At 43.4% G+C, this 21,042-nt stretch overlaps 1 protein-coding gene across 1 annotated transcript in view; it reads left to right on the top strand.

The window, feature by feature from the left end:
- Positions 1-21,042, top strand: part of LOC306931991 (uncharacterized protein) — a 202,584-nt gene that overhangs the window by 178,742 nt on the left and 2,800 nt on the right. The window contains exons 92-103 of the mRNA XM_079513696.1: positions 2,038-2,195; positions 5,097-5,211; positions 6,966-7,120; positions 8,247-8,295; positions 9,511-9,633; positions 12,432-12,535; positions 13,538-13,766; positions 14,981-15,078; positions 16,039-16,145; positions 16,250-16,329; positions 18,215-18,243; positions 20,302-20,433. Of these exons, the coding sequence (XP_079369822.1) occupies positions 2,038-2,195; positions 5,097-5,211; positions 6,966-7,120; positions 8,247-8,295; positions 9,511-9,633; positions 12,432-12,535; positions 13,538-13,766; positions 14,981-15,078; positions 16,039-16,145; positions 16,250-16,329; positions 18,215-18,243; positions 20,302-20,433 (1,379 nt within the window). The remainder of the gene's footprint in view (positions 1-2,037; positions 2,196-5,096; positions 5,212-6,965; positions 7,121-8,246; positions 8,296-9,510; positions 9,634-12,431; positions 12,536-13,537; positions 13,767-14,980; positions 15,079-16,038; positions 16,146-16,249; positions 16,330-18,214; positions 18,244-20,301; positions 20,434-21,042) is intronic.

Genomic DNA, 21,042 nt, shown 5'->3' with positions numbered 1-21,042 from the left:
GAATGTGCATTTCTCTATAATCCAATCACAGTCCATTAACAGGGTGATGGATGGCTTCTGGGATCTGGATCTCTGGCATTGCTACCACACACACTACTGCTGCTGCTGCTTGTAAAGCTTTGCATCCACCTGCTGCCTCCACCTTTCTAGTTCAGAGCGAGTGGTTCTCAAACTTTTTTATTTACAGGCCCTCCCTTTGAGACATACCGATACCGATCTTTCCCGATCCAATATTTACATTTTTATATAACACTTATGCCATATCACAATAGCAAATATCCTAATGTATGTCACTCTAGTGTAATCTGTTGTGTTGCCTTTCAATTATTGAAAGGCAAAATGTGACTATACTTTTATTAGAATGAGCCGATTTCCGATCAGGGGACAACCCTACTTAGCATGCTGCTGGGAGCTTGGAGCCATGTATAAAGGTATAAAGGTATTACATTTGTTGTGATAAATGGTAAAATTCCCACTCCCTCAAAAATCAATCATGTTTTTTGTTTGGTTAATGTATTTTTTGTTGCTTACCTATGAATCCTTCTTGTCATTTTGTGCACCCCGCACAGATCCAAAGCGTAGAGATTTGCATGTGGAGTCAGTTTGTCAGACTAGTATTCACTGAAAACAGGTCTGATGCAAATTCTGGCAGATCAAACATAATGCATAATTTATAGGGAATAGAATACTGAGGACAAAGATCAGAGAAGGACATTTTGGTGGGAGGAGGAAAAAAATACCTTTTTTCTGATATTTTACCCAGGAGGATTTAACCCATTTAGGACGCCTTCTAAATACTAACCTAAGTTTTCTGAAAAACATATTAAAAAAAGAAAAAAAGTTTTGTTGCTACTGTACAGCAACACACCAGAAAGAATGCAAGCACACCAGGCTTTTGAAACACTAAGGACAGGGACTTTAAATCTATGATGATAGTGTTATTGACTTTTAGGACGACTCCACCCATTTTAACCTTCATATAATTACTAATGCTTGTGTTAAAATGGTGCACATTTTTTTCCTTCTCTGCCTGTGTCTCATAGGAGGGCTGTGTACACTTCAGAAACCCACCTACCAGTTGAGCAGATACTTTTTTCAGAGATGTAAATCCTTTAATTTATTACGCAAGAACAATGGCATGCTACGGTCCAGGAATAGAAAGCCTGCGGTTTCTATTAGCTCGGACTCCCCATCAATGATGTCACTGGATGGAAGGTTTATGAACTGTACAGGAACATCTATAAAAGGGAAAACCAGCACTCACAGAACTCTTGATTTAAGGCACATTTAATTATTTGAATAAGTTGGCATGGTATGCCGCAGAGCATGGGTTAATTGAACCCTCCTCTGAGACACAGAGTGAATAGACAAACATGGTACCATATTATTGTGACTGAATGTCGCAGTTAAGTATGGAATCGTGCATTTCCCATCAGTGTATCACTCAAAATCCCCATACATGGGGACAGCCCCCATATATGGTGCCCAGGTCTCGTGACATCACGTGATTGCTGATGTCATAGTAAATGCGACTTGCTGTCGCAATTAAGCCCATATATGGAGATCCCTGGTGTCATCAATATGAATATATGCCAATATATAGACCATATATTGATCCTTCCCCATCCATCCTTCCTCTTCGATGTCTCCCTTTTGACTGATAGCTGTCCATTTAAACTCTAGACGGGCCTGCTCCAAAGTTATTTGTGCAGCCGCGCCCGGCAGCCGGCGGAAACTAGAGTTCTCAACAGGCCCGAAAATTAAGGCCCGGCCCTACCTGGGCCCTCATCAAACCCTGTACACTGAAGACACTGCCACCGCTGCCACCCTTAGATCTCCATATATGGAGCTGTCTTACTGGTAATGAGCAATTAGTGGGGACCAATTATATGAAGTTATGGTTGAAAATGGGTGATGACGTCCTTTACAGTAAGGCAAATTCCCACTTGGCAAACTAGAGTTTCTACCAAAGATGTACACAGTACTGCTGCATTTCAAGAATGACGGCCCATTTTCTCTGTGTTGCCGACTCACCAGTGCCTCCTGGGCGATGTGACCTGGAGGAGTTCAACGTGAAGACTCTGTACGACAAGCTGGAGGACCAGAACCTGCACCTGGCCTCGCAGCTGGCTCGGCACCGCAAACACACGCAGGACTTCTACCGTAACATCTGCCAGCAGACTGATGCCGTTAGGGTGAGGCTAGCACAACACTGGGGACACATTGTTATCTGTCCCCTTAGTTTTTGTTTCCTACATTTGGTTTTGGCTACATTATTTCAAAACATTAAAAAAAAAACATTCACAAAAAAGCAAATATTTTCATGAATTAAGAACAAAATCCAATGATTTTTTTTCCAGTAATGTCATTAAGAAATTAAAGATGGAGTGCCAGCATTTTTGTATTTTTCCAATGTTTCATGTGTCTATGAGGTGACAGTACTTCATTAGACACCCTGGAGTCGTTTGTATGTGCAATGATGTATTCCCTTTGTATTTAGGGTTTCTTCCTGGACAGTCAAACGTGCCAATGAAAAAAACAATGCTATTTTCACTAGTTTGGGTCCCGGGCGAATATCTTAATTTCTGTTTTGGGTCACGGAAAGTTTGGGAATCACTGGGCTAGCAAGTTAATTTGGCTGCAGTGTTTATCGTAGAGCAGCAAGTTTTCAAATGTACAAGCTTACAATGTTTCGCATCGCAACATTATTGTCTCTCTAGGCCGTCCTCAGACGAGCCCTCCATCGTTGCTTGCAGTCATCCCGGTTCTCAATACATCTGGCCAGCTCGTTGGTGCTTTGCGCTCCTGCGTCGTTCTTGAGTACATCCACATATGTTAACGTGGGACGTCCTTGTGACTGGTGCCCGTGTGTTGGTTCCCAAAGCACTAGTTTGCTGGCTGGCAGCTCTTGGTGTCTTTAGCAGTGTCCTCCTAGTCTCATTCTCCTGGCTGCTATTTTCTGGCTCACCCTTGGCATTCCATCATACAGGTTCTTGTTGGTAACATGTGTACTCTTGCTGATGTTAGGTACTGCACGCATAATTCTGGTGTAGCACCCGTCTCTCTTCCGTATAGAACAGACTCTACCGCTGCATAGAAGAAGCTGAGTTGGGTTTGACCGGGGAGGTTGGAGTTCCATACATTTTTGTATTAGGCTACTATCATATCACTGTCCTGTTCTATGCTGACGTAAGACCCCTCCTACGCTTTTCTTAAAGGTCCAGCGCCCTATATGTTTATTTATTTTTTGTATATGTTTTTTTTGGTCAATATACATATTATCAACATGATTTTGTAAAAAAAAACGGTTAGGAAGAAATTCCCCTTAATGTGTTTGGTGCAGCTGTGAAACTGGGAAACAAAATCATAATAGGGAGAGTACACAGTAATAACAATAGAATAATGTAATTATGCAAGTAATGTTGTGATGTTTAAACTTTTTCAGAACTTTGATTGTAGTAATCAAAGGCAGAGATGGAGATAAAAATCCAAATATCATCTCCATCTCTGTTGCCTTTGTGCCTTTTCTTTCCTCATTAGTCTGCAGTACCACTTTGGAAACAATGCAGCATTTATTGGATCTTTTTGGTAATCTACTGTACCCGCATACCTACATGTTCCACCAAAGAGCACCCATCGATTGAGCCACTGATCCATGCCGCACTTTGTTCTTTTGTTTTAATCATCCTTATCTGTTGCTCCTGTGCTCCATGAAAGGAGAACAACGATACTAATTATTTTCTCTCCATTCACTCAACATTCTAAGAACAAACAAATGCGAAACAAAGCCGATTCTGCCAATTAGTGCAGCAGTACCCAGCACTTGCATGCTAGTTTACTATAAGTCAGTCATGTGTGTGATGTGACAACTTGGAAGGGTTCGGGGATCTTCATTTAGCCCATTAAGATCTGAGGCCAATTATTCTTCTAAATTCAGTAGTTCTCACATTTGTCAGATTTTTCAAAATATACAAGCTCGCGGCACTGCACGCACGCACACGTAGAGAGAAATTCATTGCATTTATAGATGCAATGAATATTAAAAAAAATATATAAAATGGACATGTTTGTTAGTGAAGACTAGCCTCGCATTGCGATACTAATATTAATATACCACTGCGCTGCACTGCGTAATCTGCCTCGGGCAATATGCATATGCAAAGAGTGAGAAAACACTTCCTCCTCAGAGCACAGGAGCAAAGAGAAAACTGAGCAAGATATAACAATATTCAGACAGGTACAGTAGCTTCTCATTTAAAGACCATAGGCGAACTTCAATCAAAGACTTTAGGGTAAAACCGGGTTCACATTTCTTGACAACATGAACAACAAAGGAACCATCCGCACTCACGAACAAAGTTAAAAGTTTGGAATGTCCCGCATCAGCAATCACAGAACGAACAATTCCCGACCTAGTGGCATTCGTTAGCGCTGACGAATGCTGACGAAGACTATTACGTTGGAAGATGTTTGTTCTGATTGCTGCTGCAGCACATTAAAAACTTTTTTTTACTTTGTTCCAGAGTGCACCTGGATTAGATACAAAAGCTATACTCCCCAAGCTTCGATCAAAGTTCACCTTAAATCACTCAAAATCTTAACTTAGTTGACCATGGCCCCCCAGGTCCACTATTTCCTTCTCCACCAGATCTCTTTGCTAAAAAATAGCCAACCTGCAAGCTCTGCAAGTGGTAAATGGACTGCATTTATATTGCGCCTTTATCCAAAGTGTATTACAATGCACTTCACATTCACCCATTCACACACCGATGGTGGACGAAACCACGCAAGGCACCAACCTGTTCAGTGGGAGCAATTCAGTGTTCAGAGTCTTGCTCAAGGACACTTTGACACGCAGCCTGGATGAGCCGAGAATCGCACCTATAGAACCTTCATATTCTAAGACGGATGCTCTACCCCCTGAGCTACTGCTGTCCCCTATAAACTATACCTCCTGAGCCACTGCTGTCCCCTACAAGCTAGCACAATAGGGATGCCATAAGGTTTCATTTGGTTAAGCTAAAGATTGCTGCCCCATATGTTTGCTAATGTACAACATCGCTAATATACCTTCCATATCTGTCTCTTGTTTTTAGAATGTTTTGGAGAACATGGACTCAAAGAAACTGAACGTGCTCAAGGAGCTGCTGGACCGTGACGCGATGAGGAGCAAAGCGTCCTCCAGTGGGGTCAGGGACAGGGACGCAGAAGGTACAGCAGGGTTTCTCAAAGTGGGTGCCGTGGCGCAAGTGCAGGGGTGCCGTGCCGCTGAATACTTGGAATGTACTGTACCAGTAAGACGTCTGAGGCCGAGAAGTGACCTCGCCCCAAAGGGCGAGGTCGCTTGCACGCATCCGCCTGGGTGGCAGCAGACTGCTGGGCGAGTGCTGGCGCTTTGGCATGGGGGGTCAGATCAACATATGGAATTATATCTGTACTGGCCATACCTGTATATGGAGCGTGTCTTGAGTGTACCGGGTTTGATGAGGTCAGATCCTCATGACATACTGTATCTCAGGGGGAAAGTTTCACATATCTATGTACCGTAATATGACATAAATGTAAGGTGCTACTATCAATTGTAATTCAGTGGTGCCTTATGTGAAAAAGTTATTTGCCAAAAAAGTTTGAGAACCTCTCGGGTGAAGTACAAACAGGACGGGTTGAAATGGTGCTTGATCAACGACCATCTGTTGGTCTAGCCTGGCTTGGCCATACTAATATCACACTGCGTGAGGGCAATTCATTATTTTGCCCCAGCAGATTCGTGTCTGGCCACTGTGAGGAGACTGTGGACAGTGTGGGTCCAGGGAGGGAGGCCTTCATTTCTCTCTTTGGATTTAAAAGAGAACAGAATGCTTTGTAAAAATAGGCAATACATAGTCAGACTTTACCACCGAAACAGACAATGCACTGTCACATCTGCCCACTAACCACAGGTGGACTCATACACTGACATTGAAACATGTAAGAAGAAAAGAAGAAAAAAAATACATTCAGAAAATACAACATAGAGTTTTAAAACCACAGGGCAGAGCAAGGTGAACATAGTGGTTTCAGTGAAACTAGGGGCAACCATAGTGCAGGGAAAAAAGATGGGTTTTTAGTCTAGACTAGACCTGTACGTGCCCGTCGCAGTCGGCCACCGACCTACTTGGGAACGATGCAACTTGGGAACCTAATGATATACGTTGTCATAGCACCCGTTTTAACTGTCAGCCAGTGTCCCACGTGGAGATCTGTGTATGTGCCTGTGTGTGAAGACTGCAAACTGAAAAGTGTACTTGGCAATCAATTCGGCCCACTGGCAGAGCCTGATTGTTGAGCCTCAATTGGCTGAGGCAGAGGCTGGAAATTACACAGGTGAAAGGAGTTGGCCTCATTAGGCCCACTGGCAGAGCCTGACCAGAGCCTTTTGTGGTGGTTCTGGAGAACCGTGGGTCCGACCGACTCAATACCTGGCACTATACTCCCTGTGGGTGTGTGGGACGCGTGTGTCGAATGTGAAGTCGGTGTATGGGGTCAGAATAGTCTCAAAAGTCTCACAGCAAATATTACAGATTTGTAACTCACAAGTTCAGATTTGCAACTCACGTCAGTGAACTCACAGGTTCACATTTGTGTTTTGTATCCACAAGTTCAGATTTGTGTTTTGTATCTGTATTTCGCATCTGTGTTTTGTATCCGTGTTTCGCATCTGTGTTTTGTATTTGTGTTTTGTATTTGTGTTTTGTATCCGTGTTTCACATCTGTGTTTTGTATTTGCGTTTTGTATCTGTAATTTGCATCTGTGTTTTGTATCCGTGTTTCGCATCTGTGTTTGAAACTGGATCACTTTTACAATAGTCCCTCCCTAACTCGTTTTTAGTTGTTGATGAAATTGTTAATATGTTTAGTCTTAGTTGTAGTCACCATAGCTTAGTTGGTATATAGTTTGACCTTTTGGCTGTGTCTCCTCTCCACAGCCAACTCCAACGCAGCATTGCTGGGAGCCGTCCTCCGTTCCGTGGAAGCTGTTCTGAACAGGCTGAGTGGAGAGTGCTGGCAGAGCCAGGATCTGCAGTGTGAGCTGCACCCTGGAGACACACGCACCACTGACACACACATGGGCTCTGCACAGGTAACTGCCAGCACATATACACACATTTGACATAGCTCAATGAACAAAAACAAGATTACATAAAGACATTAAGAGCAATGTCCACCGCCTAGCTTACCCCTGGCCAAACTCCTGATTTAATAAGCCTTTCGATTGGTGGACAAAGGACCTCTTGAGTCCGACCTTATTGTATGCTGGAACACCATATCTCCTTCCTGAAGGCAGCAACCTATATTAGTAATAGTATATTCGCCATACTAGCCATGGCTAGTGTTTGAGGTGACTAGAAACTCTAGCACCACGCGTCGTCTCCCTTGCAACGTTGTCATCCTTGCAATGTTGCACTGCTCATTGTAGTGAGCAAGGAAGGTGTTTGTTTGAGTAATGAGTGTGATTGATGCACATGGAGAATAGGGTGTAAGTGCAGACGGGAAGTAGTTGGAATGAAGATAGCATTTGTTGCGTAACAACATGGTTTATTGTCATGTTGTAATGTATGACTGTGTTTGTAGTAAAATTAAATTACATCCAGAATATGACAGCATGTGGTATGAACATTAACAGTGAAGCAGTAATGAGGAGCAATTTTACATACTGTGCCGACGAATATGACCAGGAAGTGGTTTTGCGCTGCAATAAGTCAATGTATGCTTACTGTACAATATGTGGAGACATTAGGAGCGGGGTAATAGGCCGCGAACTGTGCCGGAGTACTGTACTTAGCAAGTGTTGTGTGAAATGTGGTGGCATTTGAGCGTGCGTGTGTTGTTGTGTGATGCTGTGAGGAAGGTGCATGGCTGTGAATTGTGTAGCTCTGATATTCCTTGCCAACCTTAGAACTAGTAACAAATGTTTTCAAATTGTAGTCGAGTAGTACCTCTGAGTAGAAGCACTGAAAACTGGAAATACTCTAGTAAAGTAAAAACAAACATTTGAACCTACTGTATAATTTGTTGTACGTCAAAGAGGCCGGAAATATGTTCACCAATGGTCGCCAAATGTTTGTCTATTATCAAGCAAAGTTTGTCTTATTTTTGACACATTTTCAGCTATTATGATGCTAGTGTTCATGTGGTTAATTGTGTTAATATTTGGGTAATGAATCACTTAAACTTGAATCTCTCTTTTCTTAATTCCTGTTCCTTAGTTCTCTCCCACGAACATGACCAAAACAGGGGCTCCTCCCACTGATTCAGGTAAGACACTAAACCTTTATTTTTAAAGATCTTTTTGGGGCTTTTCTGCTTTTATTTAGTACAGTGCAGATTGACAGTAAACGGAGACAGGGGGTGGCACACACAGTGCAGATTGACAGTAAACGGAGACAGGGGGTGGCACACATCAACGGTAAGGTCGTCAGGCTTGGGAATCGATCCTGCATGCGACTCACTGCCAGTCTCTGTCCTCAGTGTCCTGTATGAGTGTATGTGGTATGTGCCTTTAGGCCATCGGCATCCCCACAGCCTTTATTCTACCGTCACAGTGATATCCTGCAAATTAGGTCCTTGTTGGAATAAGAATATACTCTGCACACCATAATGCTGCTCCCGTCGTGGGTATTTTTTATTGGTAACATTTCGAGCCTGGAGGCTCTTCTTCAGACCCTACTGAGAATAGTGCACTGCAGACACAGACAGCATAATATGCTCATCACACTCTGATGTATTATATTCAGTGTGTGATGAGCCCCACACCTGTTGCCTTTCAGCCAATCAATCAGTCCTGACAATAATAACAAATTTAACACCCTGTCCTGTCAGACATTACAATATTACTTTACGTGCACAATATACAGGATTTATGAGTGGTGCTAGCCACTTCTATTACGTGACTTCGTCTGTGTGTCTGTGTGTGTGGATGAGCACGGAAGTGCCACGCCAATACTGCTGGATGGCACTGTTGAGCTGCGTCACTCGCTCGCACACGCACTCACACACACACACACGCACGCACGCGTACACGTGCACGCACGCACGCACACATACACACACACACACACACACACACACACACACACACAGAGAACCCGGGGCAGGCCAAGGCGCAGTTGGAGGAATCACATGGACTCACTGGCCTTGGAACGTCTCGGGATCCCCCAGGAGGAAGTTACTAATGCTCTGGAGAGAGAAGTCTGGAGCTCTCTGGTGGAGCTGTTGCCCCCGCCACCCAACTACGTATAAGCGGTTGAAGATGGATGGACATTAAGTACTCAGGCTGTATACTGTAGCTGTCATGAAGCTACTGTACCTGGAGAGGCGCCTCTTGTCTACTCTAAGGAATAAAAACAGGGGTAGGAGGACAGTATGTGCCTACCTTTTGCCACTTTGTGACGCGTTTTTCATTAAAGTCTTGTTGGACCATGATAATCGTATTCAAAATGATTGTAAAATAAATGTTTCTTTGTTTTCCAGGGCATGCACAGAGCACTTGTCTGAGTGAGCAGGACCTGTCTAAGCTGGTAGCCATGTCTCCACTGTCCAGAACACTGCAGGAGATCCAGCAGTCCCTACAGAACCTCACCACAGCTCAGCCTGGTCAGCATCTCCACCAGAACACTAAACATAATACTGTAAATGCTGCTACTGTAAATAGCACTACAAGTGGTTCTTTGGCTCGTAATCATAGGGAAACCTCTTTTGGCACCCATCTTAAAAACTCATTCCCTGCATGCATTCAGAGCGTATTTACAATATTCTCCTCTCAAATAAATCGGAATCGGAAAATATTTATGATCCATACCGGACAATGGGTTTGAAAGCTACAGGTTATGGGGTAGAGCGAGCACTGCGTGCAGTTGTCCATAGGAATGCATTGTGGGGGGGTTTCCCAACGCCTCCTACAGGGTTGGGAAAGCAGGTTATTATTCCCGGTCATGTGATCGTGACGTGTCACGTGGTGTCCCGGGAACCCGAAACCAAGGAAAGGCTAGTGAACCTTTCCCAAGGCCATCCATGGGCCTTGGGAGAAAATACGTCAAATATGTCAACGGCAGGGAATGAGTAGGTAGGTACAGCACCTTGGTCAAAATGCTATAGCCAATATAGAACAGCAGCCCCTTGAATCCAACTGGCTGAAGTTTGGTGCTAGGGAAAGGGTCCATGGGGTCACCGAAGTCCATCCTGGAATCTGCCCAATAGGTGCCGAGATATTTTGTGTGAAGAGGCATTAGACGATATAGGAGGAGCATACATGGAGTATGAATGCACTCAGCAAGTCTGTCCCATTGCATTTTGAGACAACTTGTTCATTGTACGTTTGTGGAACTTGTGGACTAATGGTGGCCCTACAGCATAGGCGGCGGGTATGTAAGGCTAGGCAAGGCTTAGCCTAGCCTTACATACCTGCTGGGTATTTTTTTAATATATATAATATATGTGCGTAGCATTATATAGAAGGCACTGATAACTCAGATATAATCATTTCATAAACTACAGACATGTAGCAATACAAAGATCACATTGGCTCACACAGATGACCATTCATGATTCTGATGCCATACCTTATACAGTAGCCTTGAGGTGTGTGTGTGTGTGTGTGTGTGTGTGTGTGTGTGTGTGTGTGTGTGTGTGTGTGTGTGTGTGTGTGTGTGTGTGTGTGTGTGTGTGTGTGTGTGTGTGTGTGTGTGTGTGTGTGTGTGTGTGTGTGTGTGTGTGTGTGTGTGTGTGTGTGTGTGTGTGGTCGCTGCCCCCTGGTGATCGCTGATCGGGTCATATGATTGGCTACTTGGTAGCCTTTTTGCTGTTTTGGAAAAACGCAAAATGGATATAGCCTACGCCCTACGGTCTTTTTCAAGGCAAAGATAAAGTAATTCAGAACTAAGAAGAAGCTGTGAGTCGGCTCGGCTGTCAGCACTCAGCAGCACCACCAGTGACCGCACGGTTCACAGTTCACACCACTGCAGCAACACTGACACGTTCAGCGGAGTGGCTGCTGTCTCTGTGCCGTCTGTGAAGAGCCATGCGCCGGGAGGGGCAGCAACACCGCCGAGTAATCTCCACACTGACTCGAAACTTGAGAAAAAGACCCATATCGGCCAAAATATCCCAAAACAATGACCCGGGGAACTTTAATTAAAAGCTAGATGCAGTGTCTATAATTGGGTCAAGGGTGTTGCTTTCGTGAGCAATGGTGTACGAGATTGGTAATAAATTGGTCAAAGTAACTCATTTTTAGACCATCTGGAGTAGGAGAAAACTATCGCACACCTAGCAATCAGGCGTATGCACAGGTGCGTAGGCCAGTGGACATCAAAGAAAGCAATAAGGTACACCCGCACACTGTGTATCTGCTCGGCTCATTTAATGAAGCAACGTTTCGGTCACTAGGGACCTTCCTCAGGCACCATCTGGGGGAAATAAATAAATAAATAAATAAATGTGCGCGGCCTCGCGGTCCCCCCCCCCCCCCCCCCCACGCTTAGCCTACCCAAAGGTAAAATCCACCTGCCGCCTATGCCCTAAAGTAAAGGCCATTAGGTCACCACAGTCTTATAGTTATAATGGTCCATTGTCTATTGTAATTTCATGGCAAAGAAGCCAGTGGTTGTCCAGATAGTTTGTGTGGGACTGAAGTGGTGGATAGATGGACTGACATGGCCATCATTAAAACGATGCCCCCAGCAGGGTTCTGACCCTACCCCCAAATCATCTGCCAAGTTCCATCCAAATGTCATGAAAACTGTCTTGAGTTATTGCTGTGATAGACAGATATGAAATATGGTTGATGATGCAACATAAAATAAGTAAGTGCTCTCCTCGGAGCACAGATCTTCGCCAGGCCGGGTTGCCTATACCCAGGGTATAGTCATGGGGTGAAGTCATCAGGACACAAGGAAGCTGCAGGGGAAATAAGGCAGGGCAGTGGTGGCCATTTTGTGGCTGAATTAAATTAAAATCCAGCTTAAAATCATTGATTTATTTTCTGAAATCTATGGGAAACATTCATGAGTTTTCTATCTGTGGCACCAAATATGGCCGCCACTGCTATGCCCTTTAGAGTTTGTACGACAGACAGTGTAACAATTATAACAATGTTGGCAGAGATCATAACGTTCTATAGAGAGACATAATTTACACATCCTACTGGGTTCGTGTTTTTTCCCCCTATTTTGAATTCCTTCCTTTATATCGCATCAAATCAGAACTGTACGTGTTCCAAAAATAAACAAATCATTTGGAACACAATGCTTATATGAGACTATTTTAAGAAACACAATGTTTATAGAGAATAACTTCCTCGAACTAGGGGATGAACGATTGACGTCAGGACTTCTGTGCTCTATTCTATTCTATATTATTTCTATTCTATTCTATTCTATTCTATTCTATTGTAGTCATTACAGAAGCACCTATGGAGGATGACCCTGGTTCCTTGATTCCCGTAGCCCTAGACACCCTCTCTCCGCAGCACTCGGCGGTCTTCCTGTTTGGCTGCCAGGTAGGGATGGGACGATATGAACATTACGAAAGTGTCACGATTATTGTGGCACAAATAATTGCGATTAACAATGTTATCGTGATGACCAAATCAGTTAAAATGTCACTTGAATCCCAGGCATCTCTGTTCGCCAAAAATAGCCGATCTACAAGCTATTTTTGGCGACTCGATTTGTGTCTGTAGAGTGAATTAAGTGTACCAAATGCACTCTTTACAGGTTCGTACTATAGAGGGTTTAAGAGGTACTGAATTTGCAGCTCGACAAAAGCTCATCCTAGTGTATGACGGAGGACAATAATTTCATGATAAATTCTAATTTCTGCGATACGATTATTGTGAGCGTGTTCTTTGTATTACGACATTAACGACATTAACGAATATTATACAATATTATACAATACTTAAATGAGCATGATGGAACGCCTAATCAAAACATAAAAATCAGCTGTTCTGAGTCACGCTGCTCTCCCAGAGCAAAGCCTTTAATGGGATATTTTCGGTCTTATAGTGGCTACATCTGTCTTAAAAAATGTTTTATTGTTGAATATATTAGTTATAATGAAATATGAGTTGACTATTTTTTAAGTGTAACTGTTGTATAATCGCAATATTACACTTGAGGCTGTGCTTTACTGTCATTAATGGCACTTCTGCGCTGCCTATGGAACTCTCATATCGGCTCGTTCCTGCAGCAACGCAGGCGTGCCATTAACTCATCCATCGCCACTAGGGGGCGCCAAAAGGCCCTGACCGCCACCATATATCTTTTATTTTATTTTATATATTTTTATTTTTTTCAAAAAAAAAGTCTAAAAAGAAAATATATATATATATTTATTTTTTTACCATGTTATAAAACACGAAAAACACGTCCTTGGCACTCCAGGACATCATGAAAAAGAAGTTAAATAAGTCCTTGGCGATGGATGAGTTTTAATGACAGTAAAGCACACCCTCTCGTGTAATATCGCTGAATCATCCTATCCCTATGCCGCCATGCAGGTGATGTGTCTTCTGGGGAAGTGTCCGCTGTTCCCGCCCGTTCTTCTGCTGCTGGCCAGGTCCCTTCCCGGGTCCCACTGCACCTCCGGCCAGGGCCTGCTGGCGCACTGCCTCGGAGACTTTTATTTTGACAGCGGCAATCAGATCCTCTACCTGTCTGAGGCCAAGCTCCAGCACGTGGGCGAGTTCATCTCCACCATCCTCCAGTCCATGGCCTACATAGCATCAGGTGATCAATTGAACGTTACAAGGCGGACTGCCCCGCCCCGCCCCCTGCTATTCATTCATTCTACTTTTTTACATTTGGACACCAATTTTGTGTCCAAAATGTGGAAGTGCTCAATGTTAAACCCCAGCTGCACAGGGTTTCATCGTGCTAAATGCACGGGTTCACCTACAGTCCCAGCCCTGACCAGTAGGGGCGAGCGCTTCAACGTTGACCAGCCCTTCTGGGGGCTTGGCTGTGGCCGATATAGATGCCATTATTTTTATTATTATTTGCCAATCGGTATAGAGCGCCGAAGTCCTGGCGTCACTCGCTCATCCCCTGGTTCTGCCTGGTTCACGGAAGTAATTTCTCTATGGAGAATAACATGGGGTCATCTTAAAATCGTTTCATATAAGGATTGTGATCCAAAAATAAACAAGCTGTCTTGGCGTTAAGGTCCCTGCACACTGCTGCGTTTTTCGGATTTTTAGCGTTTTTTCCGTCGGTTTTCCGAAAAAACACGTCCAGTGTGCAACCACCTTTATTGTCAGGGAGGTGGCTCTGTATCGTTTGCGACAGTCAGTCACTCATATATGATACAGTCCGTTTCTAGCGAAAATGTAACTAATTCAGCAGCAGTAACAATAGCGTTTTCTCTCAGTCAGTTCATTCTTCATATCCATATGAGTGTAACGGCCGGGACGACATGTTTATTTTTCAAACACAATTCTTATATGAGGCGGTCTAAAATTCCCCTATGGGCAATTACAGGTATGCAGCCGATTTGTGAACATTGTTCAAAATGTTTCTGAAATATTTGTGACTTTAATATTTAGTCGCTTGCTTGTTTATTGGATAATTACAATGTTGGCAGTTATTTTCATATATTCAAGTTCATGCTTTTTTATCTGTCGAAAAGGTATTGTGTCTGTATTTATTTATTTGTTTGCTTATAACTTCTTCCAAACTGTCAAATTTGCCAGTCAAAACATTGGTAATCAGTGGTCGGGGACTATATGCAAACGTCAGGATTGACGTGGGACTCGTCAATGTGCCATCGGTCGGCTCTTTCTTTCAAAGACAAGACATGAAAAGGAATGCAAGCCTATCCTATGCCTTTGTAATGGGACAGTCGAGTATGTAACATGATAGAATGGGTGGATAATCGCCTCTGAAAGCATGAAGCATGTAATCTTCTAAAGAAAATATTAAGGTTTTTCCTTTTTCTTGAACAGGATCCAGGCTACAGAGCTTTATGCAAGCTCTGCATCAAGGCATTTCAGCTGTAAGCCTCCATCTGTTCAATTCCTCTTTCACATGGGACAGCACCAAGGTATTTATTTACTGTGTAGGTGCAGTTTAAAGGAAGCCTCTTATGTGTCTAGAAATTTGCACAAGAAGGCTTAAAGGCTATGCTTCACGCCCAGAAATGGATCGGTTACTCTGCCCCTCGAAGCCTTGAATTCGTGGAGAAATGTTGTTTGAATATATATAGTACCGTCTTTCTTAAAGTGAACATTTAACTTCAAAGCTACATACATGAAATAGGCTATATGAAAAAGTTTGAGCACCACTGATATATTGTAGCAACATACGTTTTTCAGAAAACTGACATTTTGTAGAATCGGCCAGCAGGGATATTTCACTTTGGGGTCATTTTATCGTCTACTCAGGCTTTTGTGAACACACCCAGACAGTTTTTAATATGCTCGATTCAGTATGTAGATATTATATATATATTTTTCAGACACACTCCCTTCCTAAACAAACCCATTGTAACTTCAAACTCCATGAATATCAAATACTGTATCTAAATACTGAATTGAGCGTCTTAAAAACTGTCTGGGGTGTTTCACAAAAGTAGACGATAAAATGCCCCCCCCCCCCCCCCCCCAAAAATGTGAAAGTGAAATATCTCTTTAGTTTAATGGATTAACCCATTGATGCCTGAGGCTGAATCTGGGAACGCCTTCTAGGGCCTGACCTATAAGGTTTCTGAAAACCTTCAAATTCTGATTCATTCTTTTTTTAAAGTTATGTTGCTACATGTCTAGCAATAGCTGATGAGAGACAGAAAGCGCGCCGGCATCAAAGGTAGAACATCGTACAGTATAGGTTGTACCAGGCGTCAATGCAAAATTCTGGACACGTAAGAGGGCTTTTGACATGCTGATGTATGTACAGGGCTTTTGACATGCTGATGTATGTACAGGGCTTTTGACATGCTGATGTATGTACAGGGCTTTTGACATGCTGATATACAGTATGCATAATTCACGCCATCTTTTGGCAGACAAAATGTGATGCTGCAGAGGCATCTCACTCACCACTAGTGGAGGACTTCCTCAATGTCAGAGTTCCCACCGAGGAGTTGTTCACGGAGCGTCTGCTGGCTGGCAGGTTTGTGAGGGGGGAAAAAACATATTTAAATATTTAGAGCAAACTTACCTGTCAATCATAGCCTGTAGTGTAAATTGAACTTCTGCCCTGCTTTTCCATTCTAGACTTCAGCAGTACAAGTGTTTTAAGTTGGAACAGCTCTTCGGGGACCTCAAACAGTGGCCGAGCAGACAGAACGGAAAGGGTATTATTATCATTATTATGTTTATTCACAGCAATGGTTTCTCAAAGTGGGGTCTGGCGAACCCCACGGGTCCCAGGTGGCTTCAAGGGCGTCCCCAGCTAAATGTGTTAAACCACTTTAAACCTACAGTATGAGATTGTAGGTCTGCAATTTTCAAAAACATCTTGGAAACATGTGAAACATGTGGAACTAGAAAAAGTGCCCTTCTGGGCACAGGTCTCCACCAGGAGGATAGGAGTGTGTGTGATGTTTGGCAAAATGTTTAGGAGCAATATAAACGTGTGTGTGTGTGTGTGTGAGAGACGCGGCTTGGCCTGTTGTAGCGCCACCATGAGGCTGATTTGAAAACTGTCAAGTGGCATTTCTTCCAAAGCCTAGTGGGAATATGCATGCACAGTTTCACCACAATCGGACGCTGCGTTGAGTAGTTGTGGCGATTTGTACAAAACGGGTACAAAGCGGGCTACTCCTGAAAAGTAGAAGCCAATCGTAGCCAATGAGGGTGGATTATGAGAAAAAAAAATTCCAGGCAAAGGTTTTTCCTTGGCCTCTAGGGAGTTGGCATACAAAGTTATCCACAGATCCGTGCAGTTAGAGGTAAAAACACTTTTCGGCCAGTTATAGCGCCACCATGAGGCCGAGTTGAAAATGTTCATGTGGCATTTCCTCCTCGGCTTAGTGGGAATGTGCGTGCACAATTTCACGGAAATCACACGATGTGTTCATGATTTGCAGCATTTTGTTTGAAACTGAGCACTCCTGCGAACTTAGCCAATCAGGATGGAGTCTGAGAAATGTGAAAGACCCGTTTCGTTGAATGGCTCTAGAGAGACTGTGTACCAATTTGCGTGATGTTTGGACAAAATCTGTAGGTGTACTGTCCAAAAACTTGTTTTGCACAAAGCGGCCTCCTGGTGGCGCAATAACAGGCCGTTCTGACATTGACCGGGTTAACGGTGCCGGAGATTAGCTGTTCACAGACGGAAGGACACACACACGGACACACGGACGGACGGACGGAGTGCAAAACATACTCTCTCCCCATGCCTTCGGCCTGGTGGAGACAATAACACAAATCTTGTATAGGGTGTAGGTACAAAGTCCAACACGCTTCAACTAGTTCAGGGGTGCCCAAAAGGTAGATCGTGATCTACCAGTAGATCACAAAGGCTGTGCAGGTAGACCACATGATATGCCCTAAAGGCCTAAAATATATATTATTTAAATGCAAAATAAAAAAGGCATCTGCCACTTGAATTAAGGTGACTTGATTGACTTGATCAAAAAGGGCCTCAGCTCAAACCCACAATGCAATAATCAAAAAGGGCCTCAGCTCAAACCCACAATGCAATACTTTGTTTCCAAGTATTGTATCACAAACATCAGTATCAGTTAAAAGTTTCTCCCTGTATTTCCCATTCCAAGTGCGTTAGTATGTAATGCCATTGCCACTATTCCAAAGACCCCTCAGGTACATTGTTTAACTATTTTCAGCAATTCAATATTATTTTTTTGTTGAGTTTGTCATTTTGAAAGTAGCTCTCAAGTCAAAAAAAGTGTGGGCACCCCCTGAGGTAGATAAAGGGCTTGTCGGTGCTCAACAGGGACAACTGGAATCAGAGAGAATAATACCTGCAGAATCGACTTTGTATCAACTTTGGCACGATGGGAACTATGCACAAAAACAAAATTTCACACACTTTTTTACTTGTAAAACTAAAGTTGATTCTGAAATATAATATTCTTCTTCTTTACCCCCTCCCCCTTGTTTCTGCCCCCATGTTGAGAACCTGGTGCCAAAACCAACCAACATTTTAATATAAATTCAATTCACAAATTATATGAATAATATATATTTTTTCTTTCCAATGCATTGTTTTTGCAGGTCTGTCACCCAAAGGCACACCCGTCCAGGTCAGTATCAGTTAACAATTAATAATTCGTTATTTTTACTATATGGTGCACACTCAACAGAGACTCTCTATATCGCTGTTGTCAGACAGAAACCTCTTATATCCTTATTTTAACTTTAGGTGTTTTTGAGTTGTGCAACCACTCCTATAGGCAGCTATGTGTGTCCCTGGGTCGGTGGCTGGCTGGCTGGCTGGCTTTGTCCGAGCACGAAAATAGCGTTTGGTTGGTTTTCACCACCAAGTGTCACTGTTGTGTAGCCTAACACACAGTGACAGTACAGTACAGTATAGTGACAGTACAGTAGAGTAGAGGGACCCCCTGGGGAACCCACATGGTAACTGTCATTTCTCAACCATTCCGGAAGCGGGGTGGCTCGCCGTAACTAGGCCGGCCCCCTGGACGCGTTCCTGAGGGTCTGGATGTTCTGGGGACCCCCTGGGGACCTCCACACGGTAACTCTGTCATTTCTCGACCGTTTCGGAACTGGGCCGGCACCCTGGGCACGTTTTTTGTCTCTACCAGCCGAAGGCATGGGGAGAGTATGTTTGTCCGTGTGTCCGTTCTTCCGTCCGTGTACAGCCAATCTTTCCAATTTTTCCACAAAGGCCTGCATATTACTTGTACACATTTTATCCATACATCACGCAAATCGGTATACACATACCCCATATTCCATCCCCATTGGCTAAGATTGCCTTCCAACGTATGCAGGATTGGTCAGTTTTTAACAAAATGCATAAAATCATGATCACAGCGTGCAATTGCCGTGAAATTATGTTTACACATTCCACGGCACTAGGCAGAGGAAGAAATGGCACTTTCTAATCACCATCATGGTGCCGCTATATCAGCCTATCAGGCCAATTCGTGTTCTTACCTAAAACTGCACCGATCTCTGTACAACTTTGTATGCGTACTCCGTAGAGGCCAAGGAAAAACCCTGCATTTTTCACATCTGTCGCTTATAGCACCACCATGATTTTGGCAAAACACATTTCTGTAGGTTACTCGTACGCATTTTATCCATTTATCACGCAAATCGGTATACACTATCTCTATAGTCATGGGATCAACACAAATCTGTCTGCTTTCCCATATGCCATCCTGATTGGCTAAGATTACCTTCCAAAGTTTGCAGGATTGGTCCATTTTTGACAAAATGCCTCAAATCTTGAACACAGCGTGCGATTTCTGTGAAATTATGTACGCACATTCCCACTAGGAAGAAATGGCACTTGCAAATTTCAAATCAGCCTCATGGTGGCGCCTATAACTGCACCGATCTGTGTACAATAACTTTATTGCGCACTGCTACACATTATGAATACACTGTTACGTGTTATATATTTGATTTTATTGCAACCACCAGACGACAGATTATTGCAAAAAAAAAAAAAAAAAACATGTTCATGTTCATTCATTACTCCTAAACATTTTTGTCCAAACATCACAAACGCTATTATCCTGGTGGAGACCTGTGCCCCATGGGGCACTTTTTCTATATATATTTTTTTAAACAAATTAACGCCCTACTTGATCAGAATACAAAACAACTCGCCCCTTTACCAACTCACCCCGGGCGTACAGTCGGCGGAACAGCGCGACCTGGTATTCCTAAAGTAAATTATGCTTAAACGGTTAAAACTAACCTTATTCCTAACATTAACCTCAGTAAAACTATGCCTAAACCTAACCCTATTCCTAAACTTAACCCCAGTAAAACTATGCCTAAACCTAACCCTATTCCTAAACTTAACCCCAGTAAAACTATGCCTAACCCTAAACTTATTTCTAACCTTATTCTCAGTAAAACAAAATAAAGAATACAAGAACCGCCGCACCGAGCTGTCGGCGTGAGGTTGGCGGAAAAAAGATGGGGCGAGATGGAATTGGGGCGACCGTACCTGTTACCCTTGATCACACTTCACTCAAAAGTATCAGATCTACAAGACCTGCTACTTTTGCGTCTTTTGAATTTGAATTTTGAATTTGTGAGCTTTAAACCCGACAGACGATATGAAGTGTAACTGCTGCTAACATTTGTGTTTTTTTGCGCAGATGTCCTGTGTCGAGCAGGAGATAGATGGTCTCAACGAGTCCTTCTTAGACCTGAGTGTCCAGCTGGAGAAGAGAGTCCAGATAAACACATGGCAACGAGAGAGAGAGCACAGTGCTGCCTCGCAGGCTAAGGTAATGTGTTCCACTGACCAATAGTCCATACTATACTACCAGTAAGACTAAGGTAATGTGTTCCACTGACCAATAGTCCATACTATACTACCAGTAAGGTAATATGTTCCACTGACCAATAGTCCATACTATACTACCAGTAAGACTAAGGTAATGTGTTCCACTGACCAATAGTCCATACTATACTACCAGTAAGACGCCTCAGGGCGAGGTGCACGCATCCCCCTGGGTGACAGCAGACTGCTGGGCGAGCGCTGGCGCTTTGGCATGGGGGGTTAGAACAATTACTTTTCGGGCCTGCTGAGAACTCTAGTTTTCGCCGGCTGCCGGACGTGGCTGCACTAATAACTTCAGATATAAGGGCCATTTTGACATTGCTATCACATCATTTCATAAACTATACAGACATGATGTAGCAATACAAAAATGACATTGTCCCTTTGTCCCTCTCTATGGCAACGATATCCGAAAGCGAGGCGTCTGGCCTATGGACTATTATGCATAATAACTCACACAGATGACCATTCATGATTCTGATGCCATACCTTATACAGTAGCCTTGAGGTGTGTGTGTGTGTGTGTGTGTGTGTGTGTGTGTGTGTGTGTGTG

Source organism: Electrona antarctica, assembly GCF_951216825.1.
Source record: "Electrona antarctica genome assembly, chromosome: 11".
Classification (NCBI taxonomy): domain Eukaryota; kingdom Metazoa; phylum Chordata; class Actinopteri; order Myctophiformes; family Myctophidae; genus Electrona; species Electrona antarctica.
The sequence above is the reverse complement of the archived record's forward strand: the minus strand, read 5'-3'. Positions and strand labels throughout refer to the sequence as shown.